The 25,006-nt window shown below is 39.0% G+C and overlaps 1 protein-coding gene across 6 annotated transcripts in view; it reads left to right on the top strand.

The window, feature by feature from the left end:
- The window catches only part of WARS2 (tryptophanyl tRNA synthetase 2, mitochondrial), a 116,222-nt gene that overhangs the window by 81,946 nt on the left and 9,270 nt on the right, over positions 1 to 25,006 (top strand). For 5 of the 6 annotated variants that reach the window (XM_063624723.1, XM_063624720.1, XM_063624721.1 and 2 more), the window contains 2 exons: positions 21,354 to 21,434; positions 24,676 to 24,761. In XM_063624723.1, coding sequence (XP_063480793.1) covers positions 21,354 to 21,434; positions 24,676 to 24,761 — 167 coding nt within the window. The remainder of the gene's footprint in view (positions 1 to 21,353; positions 21,435 to 24,675; positions 24,762 to 25,006) is intronic. The other variant, XM_063624725.1, reaches the window with a different exon arrangement.

Below are 25,006 nucleotides of genomic sequence, written 5' to 3'. Positions count from 1 at the left end.
AACATACATTTTTATATAAACTGACACACTGAATCTGAAATGTATAAGGCCATGCAAAGTACTTAGAATACTCAAAACAACTTTGAAAAAGAAAACACAACTAGAGGACTTATACTGCCTTTCGAAGTTTATTATACAGCTATAATAATTGAGAGTGTGGTATGGACATAGACTTACAGGTCACTGAAAAGAAATAGGGAATCATGAAGTAGATCCACATATATATGGTCGAATATTTTCAATGAAGGTTCAAAGCAGTTCAGTGGGGAAAAGATAGTCTTTTCAGCAAAGGGTGTTAGGTCTCCAGCTAGATGTCCATGTGAGAGAGAACATTAACCTTGACTCTCACCTCATACCATTCACAAAAAAGATCAACTTAAAACCACCATAGACTTAAATGTAAAATCTAAAGCTATAAAACTTCTGAAAGAAAATATGGGGAAAATTTTCCAGGCCTTTAGGATAGGCCAAGATTTCTTAATAGTACACAAAATCACTTAATATAAGAGAAACTATTGATACATTTGATTTCATCAAAAGGTAAAGCCTCTGTTCTTCAAAAACACCATTAAGAAAATGAAAAGGTAACCCATGAAGTGGGAGCAAATATTCACAGTACATATATCTGGCAAGGCTTTTATCCAGCTGTGTAAAACCTCTTATCTCAATAATAAGGAGACAACCTAATTTTTTTTCTTTTTTGTTTTCTGAGATGGAGTCTTGCTCTGCATCCAGGCTGGAGTGCAGTGGCGGGATCTCAGCTCACTGAAAACTCCACCTCCCGGGTTCAAACAATCCTCCTGCCTCAGCCTCTAGAGTAGCTGGGATTACAGGCGCCTGCAACCATGCCTGGCTAATGTTTGTATTGTTAGTAGAGACGGGGTTTCACCATATTGGCCAGGCTGGTCTTGAACTCCTGACCTCAAGTGATCCTCCTGCCTCAGCCTCCCAAACGGCTGGGATTACAGGCATGAGCCACTGTGCCTGGCCATGCTAATATTTTAAATGGCCACTTTATTTGAGTAGACATTTCACAAACAAAGATAACAAATGGGGCCAGGCGCGGTGGCTCATGCCTGTAATCCCAGCACTTTGGGGGGCCGAGGCAGGCAGATCACGAGGTCAGGAGTTCAAGACCAGCCTGGCCAATATGGTGAAACCCTGTCTCTACTAAAAACACAAAATTTAGCCTGGCTTGGTGGTGCACACTTATAGTCCCAGCTACTCGGGAGGCTGAGGCAGGAGAATCACTTGAACTCAGGAGGCAGAGGTTTCAGTCAGCCAAGATCATGCCACTGACTCCAGCCTGGGCGACAGTGCAAGACTCCATCTCAAAAATAATAATAATAATAACAAATGGCTAATAAGCACATGAAAAGTTCAACATCATAGTCGTCAGAAAAAAAACCATAGTAAGATACCAGTTCACCCACTTGGATGACCAAACTTAAAAATACTGTTAATACTAGGCTTTGGTAAGTATGTTGAGAAACTCAGATTCTTTTACATGCTAGTAACACTATAAAATGATAAATCTACCTTAGAGAACAGTTTGTCAAAGTTAACCGTATACTTACCACATGACCCAGCAATTCTACTCCTAGGTATTTACCCAAAAGACTTTACCAATAATCTACAAAAAGAGTTGTACAAAACATGCTGAGTATTAAAGCCAAGCATAAGAGTTTATATTATATAATTTCATTTAAATGATATAGAATAAGCCAAACCAATCCACAGTAACAAAAGTGATCAGTGGTTTCCAAGAGCAAGGGGTACAGAGGGACATGAGAGAACTTCTTTTGGGAGAATCACAATTTTCTGTATCTTGATTGGTGTATAGATTTGTCAGAATTCATTGAACTGAACAGCTAAAATGAGTGCATCTTATTGTTTATAAAGTATGCCTCACTAGGCTTGATTTACTATATATAAGTATATATATTTAGTCTATATATATATTATATATTTAGTCTAGTCTGTCTACAAATATATAGAATATATATGGACTAAATATATACTATAAAAATATATAATGTTTAAATGAATAGGCTCGTAGGATGTTGTTATATGAACCAAAAGAAAGAAGGAAAGCCCATGGAATTGTGTGGTGTAGGGAACACTGCAGGTAGTTTAGTGCAGCTAAAAAATTGGTATGGGCCAGGCACGGTGGCTCATGCCTGTAATCCCAGCACTTTGGGAGGCCATGGCAGGCAGATCGCTTGAGCTGAAGAGTTTGAGACCAGCCTGGGCTACATGGCAAAACCCTGTCTGTACTAAAGTTACAAAAAAAGAAAAAAAAATTAGCCAGGCATGGTGGCACTTGCCTGTAATCCCAGCTACTTGGTGGGGCTGAGGCAGGAGAATCCCTTGAGCCTGGGAGGTCGAGGCTGCAGTGAGCCAAGGTCACACCACTGCACTCCACCTGGGCAGCAGAGAAACAGAGAGAGACCCGTCTCAAAAAAAAAAAAAAAAAAAAAAAAAGTTATGGTATGAAATTTTCATCTGATCTTTGAATCATGTATTCACAATGCAACCAAGAAACAGCCTGCTCAGCATTTTATTCCATAAGCTAATAATTTGATTTGTTGATGTATCATGTTCCCTGTACTGTTAGTTTATTTGTTTCCTTTATCAACTGCTTTTCTTTAATCCCCCCAAATTCTCCTCCAATCCATAACTTTTGGCTATTTCCTTTCAGATTTTCTTTTTCTCCTTTCAGATATTCTTTCTTTCCTTCCTTCCTTCCTTCCTTCCTTCCTTCCTTCCTTCCTTCCTCCCTCCCTCCCTCCCTCCCTCTTCTCCTCCTCCTTCTCTTTCTTTCTTTCTTTCTTTCTTTCTTTCTTTCTTTCTTTCTTTCTTTCTTTCTTTCCTCTCTTTCTCTCTCTTTCTTTTCTTTCTTTCTTGCCTTTCTTGCATTTCTTCTCTGTTTTTGTTTGTTTGTTTGTTTGTTTTTTCTTTTTGGGACAGACTCTATTGCCGAGGCTGGAGTGCAGTGGCATGATCTCGACTCACTACGACCTCCGCCTCCTGGGTTCAAGTGACTCTTGTGCCTCAGCCTCCCAGGTAGCTGGGACTATAGGTGCGCACCATCATGTCCAGCTAATCTTTTTGTACCACCATGCCTGGCTAGCTGTTTTGTATTTTTAGTAGAGACGGGGTTTTGCCATGTTGGCCAAGCTGGTCTTGAACTCCTGACCTCAGATAATCCACCTTCCTCAGCCTCCCAAAGTGCTGAGATTACAGGCATGAGCCACCATGCCCGGCCACTTCTCAGATTTTTTTCTAGCCATTTCGTTTCTCTCTAATTCTAGACTTGTGTTTCCAGCTATCTTCTAGATATCTTTGTGAATATCTTCAAAGTCTCAAGTTCAGCATATCTGAAACCAGACCTTTCCTTTTTGTTTCAAACCAGCCCTTTCATCTGACTTTCATCTGACTTTTAAAAACAATTTATTGAAACAAAACTCACATAACATAAGATGACTAGATAAATGAAATGTGGTACAAACATATGATATAACATTACCATTTTTTCCAACTTGAGAAATATGTTTCATCTATATTTTTATATAGCGTTTTAAAAATTTTTGAAATTTGTAAAACACATTAAATTTATCTTATATCTTAACCATTTATAAGTATACAGTTCTGTAATGTATATTCACATTGTTCAACAACCAATCTCCAGAACTTTTTCATCTTGCAAAACTGAAAATTCTATACCCATTAAACAGTAATTCGTTTCCCTCTCCCCCGCAGTTCCTGGCAACTCCCACTTTACCTTTTGTTTCTGAGTTTGACTACTCAAATGTATACCTCATACAGATAAATCATACAATATTGGTCTTTTTGTGGCTGGTTTATTTCATTTAGTATAATGTCCTCCAAGTTCATTCATATTGTAGCATGTGTCAGAATTTTCTTAATTTTTAAGGCTGAATAATGTTACATCATATGTTTGTACCACATTTCATTTATCTAGTCATCTTATAATGGACATTTGGGCTGCTTCCATCTTTCAGCTATTGTGAATGATGCCGTTTTGGGCATGAGTGTAGAAATATTCTTTGAGACCCTGCTTTTAATTCTTATGTATATATATGAGAAATGGAACTGCTGAATCATATGGTAATTCTATTTTTAATTTTCTGAGGGATCGCTATGCTATTTTCCATAGCAGCTGCACCATTTTATATTCCTATCAACAGTATACAAGAGTTCTAGTTACTCCATATCCTCACCACACTTACTATTTTCTGGGAGCTATATATATAGCTATACACACACACACACACACACACACACGCACACACACACATATATATGTAGCAGCCATCCTAGTGGATATGAGGTGATATCACATTATGGTTTTGATTTGCATTTCCCTAATTATTAGTAAGATTGGGCATCTGTTTCATATGTTTTTGGCTATTTGTATATGTTCTTTGGAGAAATGTCTATTCAAATCCTTTACCCATTTTTCAATCGAGTTGATGTTTAGTTTTGTTTTTGCTATTGATTTGTAGGAGTCCTTTATTTAAAATGTTTTATTTAATAATAATAATTATTGTTTCATTTAACAATAATTTATAATTAAATTATAGTTTGTTTAATATTATTAAATATTATTATTTAATTATTATTATTATTTGATATGAGGTATCTCTCTGTTGCTCAGGCTGGAGTGCAGTGGTGTTATCATAGCTTACTGCAGCCTTGACCACCTGGGCTCAAGCCATCCTTCTGCCTCAGCCTCCTGAGTAGCTGGGACTACAGGTACATGCCTCTATGCCTAGCTAATTTAAAAAAAAATTGGTTGGGGGATGATAGAGATGGGGCCTTCTTGTGTCGCCTAGGCTAGTCTTGAATTCCTGGGCTGAAACAATCCTCCTGCCTTGGCCTCCCAAGTGCTGGCATTAGTGGGGTGAGCCACCGTGCCTGGCCTTAAGAGTTCTTTGTATAATCTGGATGTTAACTGCTTGTCAGACATATGATTTGCAAATATTTTTCTCCTATTTTATAGGTTGCCTTTTTAGTCTGTTGATTGGATCTCTTGATGGAGAGAAGTTTTAAATTTTGATGTAGTTCAAAAAACCTTTATTATTTTGTTGGACCTAAGTTCCTGGGGGTATCAAATATATCCACATAGAAATTTTAAATACAATCTTACTGAAAAGACAGGTTTGAAAAAAATCAGCTGTCTGCCATCAAGTTCTCTACAGGTCAATTCTCTTATTTTTTTGTCATAGTAGCTAATTTGGGGGATGTACTAGTGGTAGATTATTATTGTTTCCAGTTATTCATTTTTATTTTTTGTAAGAGCAGAGATTATCAAACTTTCTGTGAAAGGTTAGATAGTAAACATGTTAGACTTTGCAGGCAACACGTAGTCTCTATCGCCACTGCCATTGCTACTATCTCTTCCTTGTCTTCTTTTTCTCTTTCTTCCTCTCCTCTTTTTCCTCCTCCTTCTCCATTTTGCCTCTTCTTTTTTTAAAAAAAAATTTGTTTATTCTTATGAAATGCAAAAACCATTCTTAGCCCATGAGTGGAACAGAAAGAGTCCACAGGCCAGATTTGGCCTGGGAGCAGTAGTTTGCTGACCCTGCTTAGGAGGATTATATGTCCTCACCCATTGCCTTGTGACTTCTCCTGTGGGAGAGGCATCTCTTTCTATCCCACTGATGTTGGACTTGTCCATGTGATTTACTTTAGCCAGTGGAAAGCGAGTGGGCATGATGTACACCATGTCCAGGAAGAATCTTTAAGAGCCATTGCATGTTTGCTCTAGCTCTCTTGCTCTTTTTCCTTCTGGCATGAGAACAGAATGTTCAGATAGGGGCTATTTGTTCAACTTGGATCCTGGAATGAAAAGATCTATAAAGCAGAATTATAGCCGATCTATAGGTACCAATATGTCATGTGAAAGAGGAAGAAACAATTCCTGTAAGCCACTTAAATTTGGGGGCTGTCTGTTACCCTGTATAGCCTAGCATAATCTGATGAATATATTGTTACAGGTAAACATATACACAAGCAAAATAAGCAATAGAATTTACATAGAGATGACTTTTAAGTCAAGAACAACCTGACAGAAGCTACTTATTTAACTTTGGAAGTATTAGACTAAGAAAAAGTATAGAGAACTCCAAATGTGTACAGACAGATGTTTATTGGCAAACAAGAGTACTGAGTGGAGGAAGACCAGTTGAAGAGAGTGAGCTTATATTGATACAGAGATTCCTTAATTAAAATCAGAACCCCTGAGTTCCTGTTAAGGGGGTTTGTCATGGGGATGGTAAGAGTCTAATAAAAATAACTCAGCATAAATTGCTAGTTTCCAAGAGGAAGCAATAAATGAGAATTTCTGAGTCTAAATAGTCTTCCAAGTGTCCTGACTAAAACTTACAGGACCCAATTCCTAAGAAGATAACATTTACATGCAAAAAAGTAAAATCTTGGGGTGGAGCCAAGATGGCCAAATAGGAACAGCTCCGGTCTACATCTCCCAGCGTGACCGACACAGAAGACGGGTGATTTCTGCATTTCCATCTGAGGTACTGGGTTCATCTCACTAGGGAGTGCCAAACAGTGGGTGCAGGACCGTCAGTTTAGCGCTCCAAAGCGGGGCGAGGCATTGTCTCACTCGGGAAGCGCAAGGGGTCAGGGAGTTCCCTTTTCTAGTCAAAGAAAGGGGTGACAGATGGCACCTGGAAAATCGGGTCACTCCCACCCTAATACTGCGCTTTTCCAACGGGCTTGGAAAACGGCACACCAGGAGATTGTGTCCTGCACCACGCCCATGGAGTCTCACTGATTGCTAGCACAGCAGTCTGAGATCAAACTGCAAGGCGGCAGCCAAGCTGGGGGAGGGGCACCCGCCATTGCCCAGGCTTGCTTAGGTAAACAAAGCAGCCAGGAAGCTCGAACTGGGTGGAGCCCACCACAGCCCAAGGAGGCCTGCCTGCCTCTGTAGGCTCACCTCTGGGGGCAGGGCACAGACAAACAAAAAGTCAGCAGTAACCTCTGCAGACTTAAATGTCCCTGTCTGACAGCTTTGAAGAGAGTAGTGGTTCTCCCAGCACGCAGCTGGAGATCTGAGAATGGGCAGACTGCCTCCTAAAGTGGGTTCCTGACCCCCGAGCAGCCTAACTGGGAGGCACCCCCCAGTAGGGACAGACTGACACCTCACTCGGCCGGGTACTCCATTGAGACAAAACTTCCAGAGGAACGATCAGACAGCTGAATTTGCAGTTCATGAAAATCCGCTGTTCTGCAGCCACTGCTGCTGTCACCCAGGCAAACAGGGTCTGGAGAGGACCTCTAGCAAACTCCAACAGACCTGCAGCTGAGGGTCCTGTCTGGTAGGAAGAAAACTAACAAACAGAAAGGACACCCACACCAAAAACTCATCTGTACATCACCATCATCAAAGACCAAAAGTAGAAAAAACTACAAAGATGGGGAGAAAACAGAGCAGAAAAACTGGAAACTCTAAAAAGCAGAGCACCTCTCTTCCTCCAAAGGAACGCAGTTCCTCACCAGCAAAAGAACAAAGCTGGACAGAGAATGACTTTGACGAGTTGAGAGAAGAAGGCTTCAGACGATTAAACTACTCTGAGCTGCAGGAGGAAATTCAAACCAATGGCAAAGAAGTTAAAAACTTTGAAAAAAAATTAGACGAATGTATAACTAAAATGACCAATGCAGAGAAGTGCTTAAAATAGCTGATGGAGCTGAAAGCCAAGTTTCAAGAACTACGTGAAGAATACAGAAGCCTCAGTAGCCGATGTGATCAACTGGAAGAAAGGGTATCAGTGATGGAAGATGAAATGAATGAAATGAAGCGAGAAGGGAAGTTTAGAGAAAAAAGAATACAAAGAAATGAAAAAAGCCTCCAAGAAATATGAGGCTATGTGAAAAGACCAAACCTACGTCTGATTGGTGTACCTGAAAGTGATAGGGAGAATGGTACCAAGTTGGAAAACACTCTGCAGGATATTATCCAGGAGAATTTCCCCAGTCTAGCAACGCAGGCCAACATTCAGATTCAGGAGATACAGAGAATGCCACAAAGATACACCTTGAGAAGAGCAACCCCAAGACACATAATTGTCAGATTCACCAAAGTTGAAATGAAGGAAAAAATGTTAAGGGTGGCCAGAGAGAAAGGTCGGGTTGCCCACAAAGGGAAGCCCATCAGACTAACAGCGGATCTCTCGGCAGAAACTCTACAAGCCAGAAGAGAGTGGGGGCCAATATTCAACATTCTTAAGGAAAAGAATTTTCAACCCAGAATTTCCTATCCAGCCAAACTAAGCTTCATAAGTGAAGGAGAAATAAAATACTTTACAGACAAGCAAATGCTGAGAGATTTTGTCACCACCAGGCCTGCCCTAAAAGAGCTCCAGAAGGAAGCACTAAACATGGAAAGGAACAACCAGTACCAGCCACTGCAAAAACATGCCAAATTGTAAAGAACATCGAGGCTAGGAAGAAACTGCATCAACTAACGAGCAAAATAACCAGCTAACATCATAATGACAGTATCAAATTCACGCATAACAATATTCATTTTAAATGTAAATGGGCTAAATGCTCCAATTAAAAGACACAGACTGGCAAATTGGATAAGGAGTCAAGACTCATCAGTGTGCTGTATTCAGGAAACCCATCTGACGTGCAGAGACACACATAGGCTCAAAATAAAGGGATGGAGGAAGATCTACCAAGCAAATGGAAAACAAAAAAAGGCAGGGGTTGCAATCCTAGTCTCTGATAAAATAGACTTTAAACCAACAAAGATCAAAAGAGACAAAGAAGGCCATTACGTAATGGTAAAGGGATCGATTCAACAAGAAGAGCTAACTATCCTAAATATATATGCACCCAATACAGGAGCACCCAGATTCATAAAGCAAGTCCTGTGTGACCTACAAAGAGACTTAGACTCCCACACAATAATAATGGGAGATTTTAACATCCCACTGTCAACATTAGACAGATCAACGAGACAGAAAGTCAACAAGGATACCCAGAAATTGAACTTAGCTCTGCACCAAGCGGACCTAATAGACATCTACAGAACTCTCCACCCCAAATCAACAGAATATACATTCTTTTCAGCACCACACCACACCTATTCCAAAATTGACCACATAGTTGGAAGTAAAGCTCTCCTCAGCAAATGTAAAAGAACAGAAATTATAACAAACTGTCTCTCAGACCACAGTGCAATCAAACTAGAACTCAGGATTCAGAAACTCACTCAAAACTGCTCAACTACATGGAAACTGAACAACCTGCTCCTGAATGACTACTGGGTACATAATGAAATGAAGGCAGAAATAAAGATGTTCTTTGAAACCAATGAGAACAAAGACACAACATACCAAAATGTCTGGGACACATTCAAAGCAGTGTGTAGAGGGAAATTTATAGCACTAAATGCCCACAAGAGAAAGCAGGAAAGATCCAAAATTGACACCCTAACATCACAATTAAAAGAACTAGGAAAGCAAGAGGAAATACATTCAAAAGCTAGCAGACGGCAAGAAATAACTAAAATCAGAGCAGAACTGAAGGAAATAGAGACATAAAAAACCTTTGAAAAAATCAATGAATCCAAGAGCTGGTTTTCTGAAAAGATCAACAAAATTGATAGACTGCTAGCAAGACTAATAAAGAAGAAAAGAGAGAAGAATCAAATAGACGCAATAAAAAATGATAAAGGGGATATCACCACCAATCCCACAGAAATAACAATCTACCATCAGAGAAAACTACAAACACCTCTATGCAAACAAACTAGAAAATCTAGAAGAAATGGATAAATTTCTCGACAAATACACCCTCCCAAGACTAAACCAGGAAGAAGTTGAATCTCTGAATAGACCAACAACAGGCTCTGAAATTGTGGCAATAATCAATAGCTTACCAACCAAAAAGAGTCCAGGACCTGATGGATTCACAGCCGAATTCTACCAGAGGTACAAGGAGGAACTGGTACCATTCCTTCTGAAACTATTCCAATCAATAGAAAAAGAGGGAATCCTCCCTAACACATTTTATGAGGCCAGCATCATCCTGATACCAAAGCCTGGCAGAGACACAACCAAAAAAGAGAATTTCAGACCAATATTCTTGATGAACATTGATGCAAAAATCCTCAATAAAATACTGGCAAACCGAATCCAGCAGCACATCAAAAAGCTTATCCACCATGATCAAGTGGGCTTCATCCCTGGGATGCAAGGCTGGTTCAACATACGAAAATCAATAAACGTAATCCAGCATATAAACAGAACCAAAGACAAAAACCACATGATTATGTCAATAGATACAGAAAAGGCCTTTGACAAAATTCAACAACCCTTCATGCTAAAAGCTCTCAGTAAATTAGGTATTGATGGGACGTATCTCAAAATAATAAGAGCTATCTATGACAAACCCACAGCCAATATCATACTGAATGGGCAAAAACTGGAAGCATTCCCTTTGAAAACTGGCACAAGACAGGGATGCCCTCTCTCACCACTCCTATTCAACATAGTGTTGGAAGTTCTGGCCAGGGCAATCAGGCAGGAGAAGGAAATAAAGGATGAAGCTACTAATGACTTTCTTCACAGAATTGGAAAAAACTACTTTAAAGTTCATATGGAACCAAAAATGAGCCTGCATCACCAAGTTAATCCTAACCCAAAAGAACAAAGCTGGAGGCATCATGCTACCTGACTTCAAACTATACTACAAGGCTACAGTAACCGAAACATCATGGTACTGGTACCAAAACAGAGACATACATCAATGGAACAGAACAGAGCCCTCAGAAATAATGCCGCATATCTACAACTATCTGATCTTTGACAAACCTGACAAAAACAAGCAATGGGATAAGGATTCCCTATTTAATAAATGGTGCTGGGAAAACTGGCTAGCCATATGTAGAAAGCTGAAACTGGATCCCTTCCTTACACCTTATACAAAAATTAATTCAAGATGGATTAAAGACTTACATGTTAGACCTAAAACCATAAAAACCCTAGAAGAAAACCTAGGCAATACCATTCAGGACATAGGTATGGGCAAGGACTTCATGTCTAAAACACCAAAAGCAATGGCAACAAAAGCCAAAATTGACAAATGGGATCTAATTAAACTAAAGAGCTTCTGCACAGCAAAAGAATCTACCATCAAAGTGAACAGGCAACATACAAAATGTGAGAAAATTTTTGCAACCTACTCATCTGACAAAGGGCTAATATCCAGAATCTACAATGAACTCAAATTTACAAGAAAAATACAAACAACCCCATCAAAAAGTGGGTGAAGGACATGAACAGACACTTCTCAAAAGAAGACATTTATGCAGCCAAAAAACATATGAAAAAATTCTCATCATCACTGGCCATCAGAGAAATGCAAATCAAAACCACAATGAGATACCATCTCAGACCAGTTAGAATGGCCATCATTAAAAAGTCAGGAAACAACAGGTGCTGGAGAGGATGTGGAGAAATAGGAACACTTTTACACTGTTGGTGGGACTGTAAACTAGTTCAACCATTGTGGAAGTCAGTGTGGCGATTCCTCAGGGATCTAGAACTAGAAATACCATTTGACCCAGCCATCCTATTACTGGGTATATACCCAAAGGACTATAAATCATGCTGCTATAAAGACACATGCACACGTATGTTTATTGCGGCACTATTCACAATTGCAAAGACTTGGAACCAACCCAAATGTCCAACAACGATAGACTGGATTAAGAAAATGTGGCACATATACACCATGGAATGCTATGCAGCCATAAAAAATGATGAGTTCATGTCCTTTGTAGGGACATGGATGAAACTGGAAACCATCATTCTCAGCAAACTATCGCAAGGACAAAAAACCAAACACCGCATGTTCTCACTCATAGGTGGGAACTGAACAATGAGAACACATGGACACAGGAAGGGGAACATCACACTCTGGGGACTGTTGTGGGGTGGGGGGATGGGGGAGGGATAGCATTAGAAGATATACTTAATGCTAAATGACGAGTTAATGGGTGCAGCACACCAACATGGCACGTGGATATATATGTAACAAACCTGCACATTGTGCACATGTACCCTAAAACTTAAAGTATAATAATAATAAAAAAATAAAAATAAAAATAAATAAAATAAAAAAATTAAAGAAAAAGTAAAATCTTAAGGGACACAGAGATTTGATCCAGGATTTACTGAGCCAGCTAATTGCTTCAATCAATTGATTGATACCTAGCAGCTATATCTTTCAGAATCATGCTGTCTATCCTGCACTCTTTCTGTTAATTAAATATTTTTGAAATTAAAAAAATATTAAAAATTAGCCCATCTCAAATCTTTAAAAATACAGCGAGGGCTGGCTGCGGTGGCTTACGCCTTTAATCCCAGCACTTTGCGAGGCTGAGGCAGGTGGATCATTTCAGGTCAGGAGTTCAAGACCAGCCTGGCCAATATGGTGAAACCCCATCTCTACTAAAAATATAAAAATTAGCCGGGCTGTAGTTGCATGCATCTGTAATCCCAGCTATTTGGGAGGGTGAGGCAGGAGAATGCTTGAGCCTGGGAAGGTGGAGGTTGCAGAATGAGCCACTACACTCCAGCCTGGGCAACAGAGTGAGACCTTGTCTCAAAAAATAAAAAAAATTACAGCTAGATACCATCTCATATCAGTCTGAATGGCTATTGTTAAAATGTCAAAAAATAACAGATGCTGGCCAGGTTATGGAGTAAAGGGAACATTTATACACTGTTGATGGAAGTATAAATTAGTTCAACCATTGTGGAAAGTAGTGTGGCAATTCCTCAAAGAGCTAAAAACAGGACTACCATTTGACCCAGTAATCCCATTACTGAGTATATACCCAAAGGAATGTAAATCGTTCTACCATAAAGATACATGCACACATATGTTCATTGCAACACTATTCACAGTAGCAAAGATGGAATCAACCTAAATGCCCATCAATGGCAGATTGAATAAAGAAAATGTACATATACCACATTTTACCATGGATTACTGTGCAGCCATAAAAATAAAAAGTAAGATCATTTTCATTGCAGGAACATGGATGGAGCTGGAGGCCATTATCCTTAGCAAACTAACACAGGAACGGAAAAACAAATGCCACATATTCTCACTTATAAGTGGGAGCTAAATGATGAGAACACATGGACACATAGAGGGGAACAACAGACACTGGGGCCTACTTAAGGGTGTAGAATGGGAGGAGGGAGAAGGGCAGAAAAATAACTAATAGGTACTAGGCTTAGTACCTGGGTAATAAAATAATCTGTACACCAAACCCCTGTGACATGAGTTTGCCTCTATAACAAACTTGCACATGTACCCCTGAACCTAAAATAAAGTTTTAAAAAAATAGCAAAATTCAGAAAATGGTAAAACATTCATATTCCCAACACCAAAAATGAATATTAATATTTTGTCATATTTATTTCAACTTTTTTATATTAAAAACATTATTGATGAAGCTGAGAGTTCCTTCAATTCTTTCCCTTCCTATTCCCTTTACCCCTCCTGATTGCATCTCTTTCCTCTATTCCCAGGCAACCAAAATCTTGGATTTGGTGTCAATCTAGCCCATTTTTTATACTTGTTTTCATGTGTAATTCAATGAACAGTATATAATATTTTTGTTTGTATAGTTTAAAATTTTTTTCATAGTTGGTATACTAGTACAGTACTTTTCTGCAGTTTTGTTTTTTTCACACACTGGTATGTTTTTGTTATCTATTCATGTTTATTCATTTAAATCTAGCTCACTTATTTGTATACAGTATGCAACTATATACATATGCCACGTTTAGACATTTCTCTATAAATGTCTAATGTTTACTTTTATACATGCATTCATTAAATATTTATTGAGTACTTACCATGCCCTAGGTACTATAGCGTGACATATTAGTGAATATATCAGAGAAAAATCTTTGCTACCATGCTACTTATGTTCTATTAGAGTAATATAAAATAAACAATAAATAAATAAGCCAAACATAAAGTATATTAGAAGGTGATGAGTGATATGGAAAAAGATTAAGGAGAACTGGGAGTGGGATTGAGGGGAACAGACTCAATCAGTGTAGTTTGGGTAAGCCCCCTTGGTAAGATGATATTAGAGCAAAGACAAGGTGAGGGACTTAGTCAATGTCTAGGGAAGACAATTCCTATCAGAGAAAAGCCAGTGCAAGCCCTTAATGTAAGAGTGTATTTGGTGTTTTCTGGGAACACCAGAAGGCCAGCATGGCTGAAGAAGAGGGACAAAGGGGATAGGAGTAGGACTTGAATCACAGAAGTTACAGAGTTGAAACAGAGGAGATGACTGTGCCTCATCTTATAGGCTGTTATAAGGACTCTGGCTTTTACGCTGAAGAAATGAAAAGTACATGAAAGATTTTGAGCAGAGGAGTGATGTGATCTATGTTGTAAAGGGGTCACTTAGGCTGGTATGGTAAGAATAGACTGTAGGGAGCTAGACTGGAAGCAGGGAGACCAGTTAGGAAGTTATCACAGTGTTCTGGGTGATGGTTGATGGTGTCTCACACTGGAGTGCTAGCAGTAGATGTGGTGAAAAGTGGTGAGACTTTGAATATATTTTGAAGGTAGAGGCAACAAGATTTGCCAATGGATTAGATACAGAGTGTGAGAGAGTACGAGGAGTGAAGAATGATGCCAAGGTTTTTGCCTAAGCAACTGCAGAGTTAGAGTTATCATCCAAGAGATGAGACAGCTGTGAATAGAGCAGATTTGGGATGGAGGATCATGAGTTACGTTTTGGATGTGTTGAGCTTGAGAACCTGTTAGATATCCAGATAGAGGGGCTGAATAGGTAGCTGGATATATGACTCTGGAGGTCATCAGCAAGGTCTGACTGGAGTTATAAATTCAAAAGGCATCAGCTATATATATTTTACTTAAAGCAGTGAGATGAGATGATATTGCAAAGGGAGTGGGTATAAAAAACAATAGAAGAAACAAAGACTGAAACCTGGGTGTCAGCAATTAAGAAGTCAGGTTAAAGGGGAGGAACTAGCAAAAGGAGACTGAAAAGAGAAACTATTGAAATATGGAGAAAACATACCAAAATATAGTATCGAGGGGATCCAAGAAGAAAATGTATCAAGGTAGAGGAGGTAATTAGTTGTGGCAAGTGCTGCTGAATATGTCAAGTAAGATGATTACTTCACCTTAACCATTAGCATTGATGACAGTGATGAGTAGTTTTAGTAGAATGGTGGAGGTGAAACCTATTGGAATGGGTTTAAGTGAGAATCGGGTTGGAGGATGTGGTCTCATCAAACATAGTGGCAGTTCTGATATCTTTACCTTTCTTCAGTGATGGGAACCCATTCTCCCCCTTACCATGTTGAAAGGAACTAGAGTTGGCCTTGATTTGGGGGCTACCTACTCCTGTGTGGAGTGATTTTTTTTTCCATTCTATTTTCTAATTCTCTCTTCAGCTATATACACTCTAATATTTATCACATCTATTGAGTTTTCTGTTTCGTGACTCCAACTTTTATATTCACATTTTCAATTTTTAATGTAAGCTTTATATTAGGTATAACAAATATACAGAACAGTACAAAATCCAAAGTGTATACAGATCAATCCATTTTTATAAACTAAACACACCTATGTAACTAGTACCCAGAATGCCCCTCATTCTTCTTATCACTCCTACCCCTTACTCTCAAGATAACCTGTTTATACAGATTATATAAATGGGATTATGCAGTATGTACTCCTTTCATTCAGTATGTGTCTGTCTTCTTTTATGTTTGTGAGATTGATTCATGTTGATGCGTGTAATTGTTCATTCATTGTCATTGCTGTAGTATTCCATTGTATGAATATACCACAATTTATCTGTTTTACTTTATGTGGACATTTGGATTTTTCAGAATTTGGGGCTGTTACAATATGTTCTTCCACATATATTTTATGGAACATATGCCCACAGTTCTCGTGGATATATACCTAAAAATGGAATACTTACGTCATAGGATATGTGAATGTTGAGCATTAGTGGATACTGTCAGTTTTCCAAAGTTGGTGTTAACAATTTACATTCCTACAGCAGTGTGTGAGAGTAAATGTTCCATTTACTCAACATCCTTGCCATCCTTGATACTGTTGGGTTCCTCACTTTAATCGTTCTGACGAATCTGTATTGGTATCATATTGTGGCTTTAATTTGCATTTAATGCATGTAATTTGCATTTTCTGATGATTTCTGAAGCTGAATATTTTCTGATATATTAATTTGTCATTTGGAGATCTTATTTTGTGTGAATTACTTATTTATATTTTTGGCTAATTTTATAGGTTTTTCTACTTATTTGTTATAAATTCATAGGAGTCTTTTACATATTCTGCGTACCAGTATATTCTGTGTAGGTATTGCAGATATCTTCTCCCAGTCTGTGGCTTGCTTGTTCACCCTTTAAATAGTGAATTTTAATAAGGAAAAGTTCTTCATTTTAATGTAGTTTAATCTACCAAGATTTTTTGCTTTATGTTTAGTGCTTTTTTGGATCCTGTTAAAGTCCTTGCTGACCAAAGGAAATTTAAAATGCAGTCAACTGATTTAATTTTTTCTGCAAATCTTTTAAATATCCATTATTACTTAGGCAGAATATTTTAGGCTACTGTAAAGAATATCAGTTTCCCCAAGAGTATAATTTATGTATCACTTGTCTTCTTTCATTCACAAAAATATCCACAAAATATCAATTCAAGTATCATATAAGTCAATTCCATAAGACCTTTTATTCCTTCTTCTCAAACCCGAAATTCTCTTGGTATATTTCTCACCTCATTTATTTCTAATCACCCTGTCTTCTATTTTTAGAGATAACAGAGCCTGTTAGATACGGGTTCCTCTAAAACTTTCTGTCCTCCACTCTGAACTCACAAGGTATGTCCTCATCTGTCTTTACGTCCCCTGTCTCCTCTTTCAGTGGAAGATATGGAAGATATTTTATTGTCCATTATTTTACCTCTGTCGGGTATCATTCCTCCTTCAGGAATATTGTTCTTTGAATTATCCCCTTTCCTGAATCTTTAGTGGCTCCCCCTCTGCTCAGTACATCGACAGTATGTTATCCCACTTTAGAAAACAAAACAAAATGTTTATTTTCTAACTCCTATCAGTTATCCCATCTTAATCCTTCCTTGAAAAACAAATCACTTACACATGTGATTAACGTGCATAATACTAAATATACCCCACACAATTCATGCATATAAAACTAGTGAAATCTAAATAAGGTGGAGGGATTGCATCAGATTCAGAATTTTCTTGTTGAAACAGGAAAGCTTCCCTTGTCCCCCTCGCAGGATATGTGACAGGGGGAGTGGCTCGCAGTGCCTCGCTGCTCAGACCTCTAGAAGAGCGTACGGATGGGCAGGCTGTGGGGCTCTGACCCCATGGCAGTGTCTAGGGGTGAATGTTTATTGCTGAAGCCCCAGTGGGCGTGTATTACAGGGTACTCTTTTAGTTTAGCCATCTGTAAAGGGCTTGTGTTAGCTCAATTAGACCCCTGACTTATTGCAAGGACAGAGGGCTTTCTGTATCCCTGAGTTCCTTGGTGTACCGGAAGAACTGGATCACACGTGGGCTTGGAGAATGAGTGCAGGGTTTTATCGAGTAGCCCTCAGCAGATGGGGGAGCCAGAAGGTAGATGGTTTTCCCCTGGAGTTGGGCCGCTTGGTGGCCCAAGTTCTCCTCCGACTGCCCCAGACAAACCCCATGTCATTCCGCCCGTCAGTGGCCCGTTGGTGTGCCGCCCGTGTTTCATGTGTTCCTCCGCTGATGTGCTCCCCTCGACGTCCAGCTGCCTGTGTGTCTGCCTGCTAAGGTCTCAGGATTTTTTTTATTTTATTTTATTTTTTACTTTTTATATTTTTGGGACAGAGTCTCGCTCTGTTGCCCACGCTGGAGTGCAATGGCTTGGTCTCCGTGATATCTGCTCACTGCAGCCTTTGCCTCCCGGATTCAAGAGATTCCCCCGCCTCAGCCTCCCGAGTAGCTGGGATTACAGGCACCCGCCATCATGCCCGGCTAATATTTGTATTTTTAGTAGAGACGGGGTTTCGCCATGTTGGCCAGGCTGATCTTGAACTCCTGATGTCAGGTGATCCGCCCACCGCAGCCTCCCAAAGTGCTGAGATTACAGGCGTAAGCCACCGCGCCTGGCCAGGTCTTGGGGTTTTTATAGGCACAGGATGAGGGTGTGGCCAACCAGGGTGATCTTGGAAAATGCAACATTTGGGCAGGAAAACAAAAATGTTTCTCCTCATCTAGGTCCATGAGCACATGTCCGGGGGTGGAGCCCTTGCCATAGACCATGCCTTGCCCCTCTTTGGTATCATTTAAAGGGACCACACCCTTCCTTTCCCCTCTTCTGTATCATTGTGATATTAAGCTGTAGTTATGCATGATGTTGCCATTGAGGGAAACTGGGTTAAGGGCATATGGGATCACTCTGTATTATTTCTTACAACTGTATGTGAATGTACAATTATCTTAAAAATTGAAACAGAAGTATTTCTAAAAATTATAATAAAAGCCACCATTTATTGAGTGGTTACTATATGCTAGGTTCTGTTTACATACTATCAGGTGAATATTATTGTTAACCTCATTTTATAGAGGAGAAAACTGAGACACAAAGAGATTAAATCACTTACACAGAGTCACTCAGCGACTAAGTGGCAGAACTTGCATTCAGATCCAGGCAACCTCACTCCAAAGACAGGGCTCTTAACTACTTTGCAGTGCTTATTGCGTATCTGCCTTTATATCCTGCCTTCTAGTCTCACTCGTCAGCCCACTGCAATTTACCTTTCATCCCAATCACTCCCCTGAAACTGCTTTTGCCTCAATCACCAAGTCTGTTGCCAAACCTAATGGTCCCATTCTTTTTACAGCCTTTGCTATTGCCCACACGTTCAACAAATATTTCCTCAGACATACAATGTCTCAGGACATACAATGTACCAAGTTACGTTCTACAGCTGTGAAAAAGATAGGCAAAACTGCTGCAACTGAAGAATGCACCTTTTAGAATTAGAAGTCTGAAATCTTCAGTTCTTTCTTTTCTACTCATCACTGCTGACTTGTTTATGGATGGTCAATAGGCCACTTTATTGTCCATGCCTTTGTTTTTCTGTGGCTAATCAGGTTATATAGCTAGTTTGTTTGTGGTTTCACAGCATAAATGATAAAATATATTTAGATACCATTTTTCCTTTTTCTCCCAAGTGGAAATCTGAACCTTTCCAAGCAATTGTCATGAATATGAATGAAGTAAGACAACCAAATCCTGAAGTATCCTACCCTTCTTATGTAATTATTAAAAATGAATTGTGAAAAATTAATTGCCATTGACCTTTTACCTACTTTTTCTGTATGAGGATAATTTGAATTAATTTTATGCTCACTATTTTGGAAACACCAGGAAGATCTCTGCAGAATATTAAGTAAGTTTCATTCCATATGTCCAAATAAAAAGCTACTCCAAGGAAAATACTCAGCTTCGTGGAGACATAGTGGTAGCTTTTTGCGTATCACCAAAGCTAAGCATTTGAATCAGGGTTAAAGAGGCGTCATCTTGTCTCCTTCCACATATCCATGGTTATTATCTGTGTTTTCATTCTTTTCTCCCAATTCAGTAAAGAAGAAAAAAAAATTCTCTGCTACTTCTTCATGCCAGAAAAACAGCTCTTGTTTTATTACTTCTAATGGGAATGTATTTTCCTTGGTGATTGGAAGCAACTCTAGTCCTCTTGCCTACATCCAGGGTTAGTTTCTGTTTTTGTCTGATAGCTATTTGTTTACAGCAGCAGTTAGCAATTTGCATGGACAGTGTGTCAGTGTCACTGCCCTCAATGAAACCCAAATGCCTCTTGGAAGAAAGATGACAGATTCAGCCCAGGGACTTGCAAAACTTTAAAAGTGATTCCTTGTCAAACACGTGAAAAACAACTCTTCCCTCTCTATAACTTGAGGAAAAAAATGAGAAACTATCTTACAACAGATGGCGATTCCTTGTTAGTAAAACAGGCCTGGGCTGATTCAGCTCCACTCCTTTATGTTCTTTTTGCAAAACCCACAAAGAACACATTTGGGGCCACTTTTCAGAGTTGGCAACAGTCTCTGCTTTTTAAGGAAATCATGTGGACGAAAAAAAAAAAGCCACAGTTGATGAAGGGCTTGTAATCCCCAGAGTACAGAAACGGGATGCATAGGCCTTAAATTCTAGGTCATCAGGTTTGGTAGCTTGATTAAATTTGGTTGAAACAAAAACAAATTTGGAGCTGGGCACAGTGGCTCATGCCTGTTACCCCAGCACTTTGGGAGGCTGAGGTGGGTGGATCACAAGGTCAGGAGTTCAAGACAAGCCTGGTCAAGATGGTGAAACCCCGTCTCTCCTAAAAAGACAAAAAAAAAAAAAAAAATTAGCCAGATGTGGTGACGGGTGCCTGTAATCCCAGCTACTCAGGAGGCTGAGGCAGAGAATTGCTTGAACTCGGAAGGCGGAGGTTGCTGTGAGCCAAGATCACACCACTGCACTGCAGCCTGGGTGACAGAGTGAGACTCTGTCTCAAAAAAAAAAAAAAAAAATTGGGGAAAGTTTATATTTTCTTGCTGATTAGACTTCTTCTTTAGAAAAAAAAAGAAAAGGAGGAAGAGAAAGATGAAAAAGAGGAGGGAGAGGAGGAAGTAGAAACTATAAAAATACCTTTTGGGGTGATGGAATGATAAGGTGATCTCCAACTTTCAAGTTACCCTAGATCTAAAGAATTCAATCTTTAATGTTAAGTCCAGTACCTTTTTCCACCACTTATATGTAAGGTACTATAGCTGCTTTGATGTATTAGAAGTTATTTAGAGAGGCTTGGAACCAGTGTGTGAGTATGTGAGTGTGTGATAGAGAGAGTGTGTGTGTGTGCCTTCTTAATAAGCTTGGCTTTTTACAGATAGAACAGATGCCTCAGGACATCATGAAACTTTCTCATTGAAGATGTTGAAGCAGAATCTGGTGGGGTATTGTGGAGTAGACTTAAACACTAGATTAATAACCAAATCAGTTAGCTTGTATGATATTTTTCTTCACCTAAGAGTCTATGCTTCATGAATCAGAACTAAGCCCCCTTCACCTGTTCTTATAATAACCTTGATTTGGGGTATTTTCAGACATTTAGGGTAATACTTACTATTTAGTTCTTCTTATATGCAAGAAAACACTGGCCACCTTTACTAATGTTCTATTTTATTTCTTTAGGTGTCTGAACACACACAATTAAGTTGGATCCTTTCCTGCATGGTCAGACTACCTCGATTACAACATTTACATCAGTGGAAGGTAAATGCCAGTAATCTGATTAATAAACAGACAAGAAGCTATTTTTCCCTTCCTGTTTATTTTTGTGTTAGGCTCTGGGAATCCTGAGTTTACTCTCCTCCCTGGTCTGCTACTCACTAATGGTTGGAACATCATCTTTAACGTCCCTGCTTCAGGGTATTAAAAGGAAAATAAAAGGATTTTCCAAGATTCCTCCTGACTTAAAAATTATGTTAATTGCTTTTATCTGTGTACAGTTGAATCAGAGTTACCTTTGGATACACTTGGTAATGACTTTGAACAACCACATTATAGTTAATAAACAATCACAGATTCTAGATTACTAGACTCTGAGGTTGCCTTCCATTTCCACTGGAATTAACTGGCAGTAAGGAAAGAATGTTTTCATTGTGGAGAGAAGAGACAACATATTTTATTTAACATTTAAACAAGTTGAGTCCAGGCAACAGTTCAAACCCACAGAATAATTAGGGCTATACTTTTTCTAAGACGTTCAACCAAGAAAGATAAATTGGATAATTCATAGTACTTTACTTCCATTTATTTTTGCAATTGGATAACCCCAGGGTAGGTAGCCCCCAACTACGTCAACACTAATTTGAATTTCAAGCTTCTTTTGAGGTATTTTCAGGGCCATTGGTTTCCTCAAAAGCTGATCTTTAGAATCCTTCACACATGCTACAGAAAGAAACAGGTAAAGCTTTAAAGTGACAGTGCCTAAATGCTATGGTCTGAATGTGTCCCCTCAAAATTTGTATGTTGAAACCTAACTCCCAAGATGATGGTATTAGGAGGTAGGGCCTTTGTGAGGTGATTAGATCTTGAGGGTGGGACCCTCATGAGTGAGATTAGTGCTCTTGTTAAAGAGGCCCTAGAGAGACCGCTTGCTCCTGCCATCATCTGTGGACAGAGCTAGAAGTCACTGTCCATGAACAAGGTTCCTCACCAGGCACTGACTTTGCCTTAATCTTGGACTTCCCAGCCTCCAGAACTATGAGAAATACATTTCTGTTGTTTATAAGCCACCTAGTTGGGTATTTTGTTATAGCAGCCTGAGTGGAGTGAGACACTTAATACATAAGAGGGTACTAGTAATGCTGCAGATTCATCACTTGCCACAAATTAGAAACAAAGTTTCATAATGTTATCTGCCATATTTTGGTTTTAGGCAATACTTTCCCATTATACCATAGTATTCTATCATTAAATGTAATGTTGAAATCCTTTTTATAGGAACTGAATACTAATCTAATAGGAACTATTCCCACTTTAAAACAGTATCTAAAGATCTCCTGCTAGCACATTACTAGTGCATGTACTGATATTCTGGAAAAGCCTTTCCATTAGTATATAATTGCTTGTTTGTAGGAAAAACATGAATTTCAAATCCCAGTCTTATCCTCAGGTATGTTACTGTCTTCTGTGGTCATTCCTTCATTAATACTAATTAAATGCTAGTGATATCTTCTGTGAGTCTTATGTCATAATAGATGCTAGAGATATAGCAGTCAATAAGAAGTAGCCCCTTTCATGAGACTTATAGTCTGTTTGGGAAAAGACAATTAAACAAGTAATAAGAAAGTGTAAGAAGTGCTCTGAGTGCAGGATTCCAGTGCTATAGGAGGATCTGATAAGGGCATCTAGCCTGGTTTCCATTGGGACAGCAAAAGGTGGAATAGTGGCACAGAAGGGTGGGGTGAGGGTTGCTGAGGTCAGGGTTATTTAGAGGATTAATGAGTAACATATATGTAAAACATCTGGAGCACATAATAGGCACTCAATAAATATTAATGCTCTCCACATTTTCCCTCTCCCTTGTAATTTCGAGGTCCATTATGCTAATATGAAAAGGCTATAAATTGAATGTGATGGCAACTTTTAAAAATTGGGTTCTTTTCCAGTTTGCACGTTTCCAAATTAAACTTTCATTATCTTTACCTGGTGATAATTGTGAACTAGCCTTTATCATGAACTTTGTAATTAGGGGATGTAGTGAAGAAATTGTATGTTCAAACATTCAAATTTCCTTTGAATGGCCTAGAGCATTGGTTGCTATAAGCCAGAAACCACTTGAAGTATATGCAGAAAAGTTAAGTTTGTAACTAAATTATGAAACACCAACATTAACATGGCTAAGGAGAGAAGCAGTTGTATTTTCAAACTGAGCCTTAAAAAGTATGTCTGCACATTGGTAGGGGTACCCCAAGTTTGTAAGCTTATGAGCTTGGTCCCTGGAATAAAACAAGTTTATAAATTTAGTTGCCCAGTTCATTTGGAAATAATCAGATTTGAGGGAAATGATTCAGATTAACTAAATGAGTAAGATTTGTCTACACACCAAAGTATCCATTTATTTTACAAGAGATGCTATACCTTAGGCCTTGAAACTGCACAGCATATTCCCATCTAATAAGTAGCTCTACTCAGAGAACCAAACGACATGTCAGCAATGTGCAGCCGCAACAAGGGAGTTAGCATCATTAGGATCATGTTTAGTGAGTACACAGTAGTAGTTTATAATCAGCATCTATTGCCCCCCAGTTATTAAATGTTTCTAACATCATCTCAGCTGTTTCCATCAACTTCTCCATTAAGGAACTGTTTTGGTCTATACAACCTGTACTGTTCATTGGGTCACTTGACCCTCACTGCTTCAGCATGCTTAATCACCTAAGGATCAAGACAGGTCATTAGGATTGGTTAGATGAATATTTCTCTCACTTACTTTTATTTTTTAAATGCCATGACTTTTTTGTTTTTTGTTATTTAAATGTGATTTTAAGGGAACATTCCAGTTTTCTCAGTAGCATGCTGTGAGACTTTTTGGGAAATCTCCACGTATAAACAATAGGGCTTTTGATATTAACTCATGTTAATTTGTAGAGATTTAATTTCATGATAATTTGTGACCTTTCTGTGAAATCTGGAATTTATCCGATTTGGAACCAATAAATGCCTGTATCCTTACTTTAATAAAATAAATAAGAAATAGTAGCAGTGCAGGATCCCTTAAAGGGGCAGTGATGAAATGCACTCACCTTATTCCTGCCTCAGCCTGGAGCATGAAGACAAGCCAGCCAGAAGATGGCTAGAGTTGCTAAAGAGGAACCAACGTATAATGTTATTACAGGTGGCTTCAGATTACAATTTGCTTGTTTTAAAATTTTCTTAATTTAGCAGTATAATTAGGTTCAAGTCAGATTTCAGATTTCTTCCCCTCCTCTCTTTTCACCTCTCACAGGCAAAGACTACCAAGCAGAAGCACGATGGCACGGTGGGCCTGCTCACGTACCCAGTACTCCAGGCAGCCGACATTCTGTTGTACAAGTGAGAGTTCACCCCGGTCTTATACATACTCATGGTGGCAAGAGAGTGTTTTAACCTATTCAATACAGACTTGGTTCATGGGCAAGGGGAAGTGCAGAAAGGGTCAGACATCCAAATCAGTTTATATCTATTCCCCAGAAATAGGTCCTACATTATAGAAGTATGTTTGTGTGAGAAACTAATAATAGTAAGAGCTAACATTTGAATAGCACTTACAATATGTTGGAAACCGCTGTAAGTACTTT

The sequence above is a fragment of the Symphalangus syndactylus genome, chromosome 12 (assembly GCF_028878055.3).
Source record: "Symphalangus syndactylus isolate Jambi chromosome 12, NHGRI_mSymSyn1-v2.1_pri, whole genome shotgun sequence".
NCBI classification, from domain to species: domain Eukaryota; kingdom Metazoa; phylum Chordata; class Mammalia; order Primates; family Hylobatidae; genus Symphalangus; species Symphalangus syndactylus.
The sequence above is the reverse complement of the archived record's forward strand: the minus strand, read 5'-3'. Positions and strand labels throughout refer to the sequence as shown.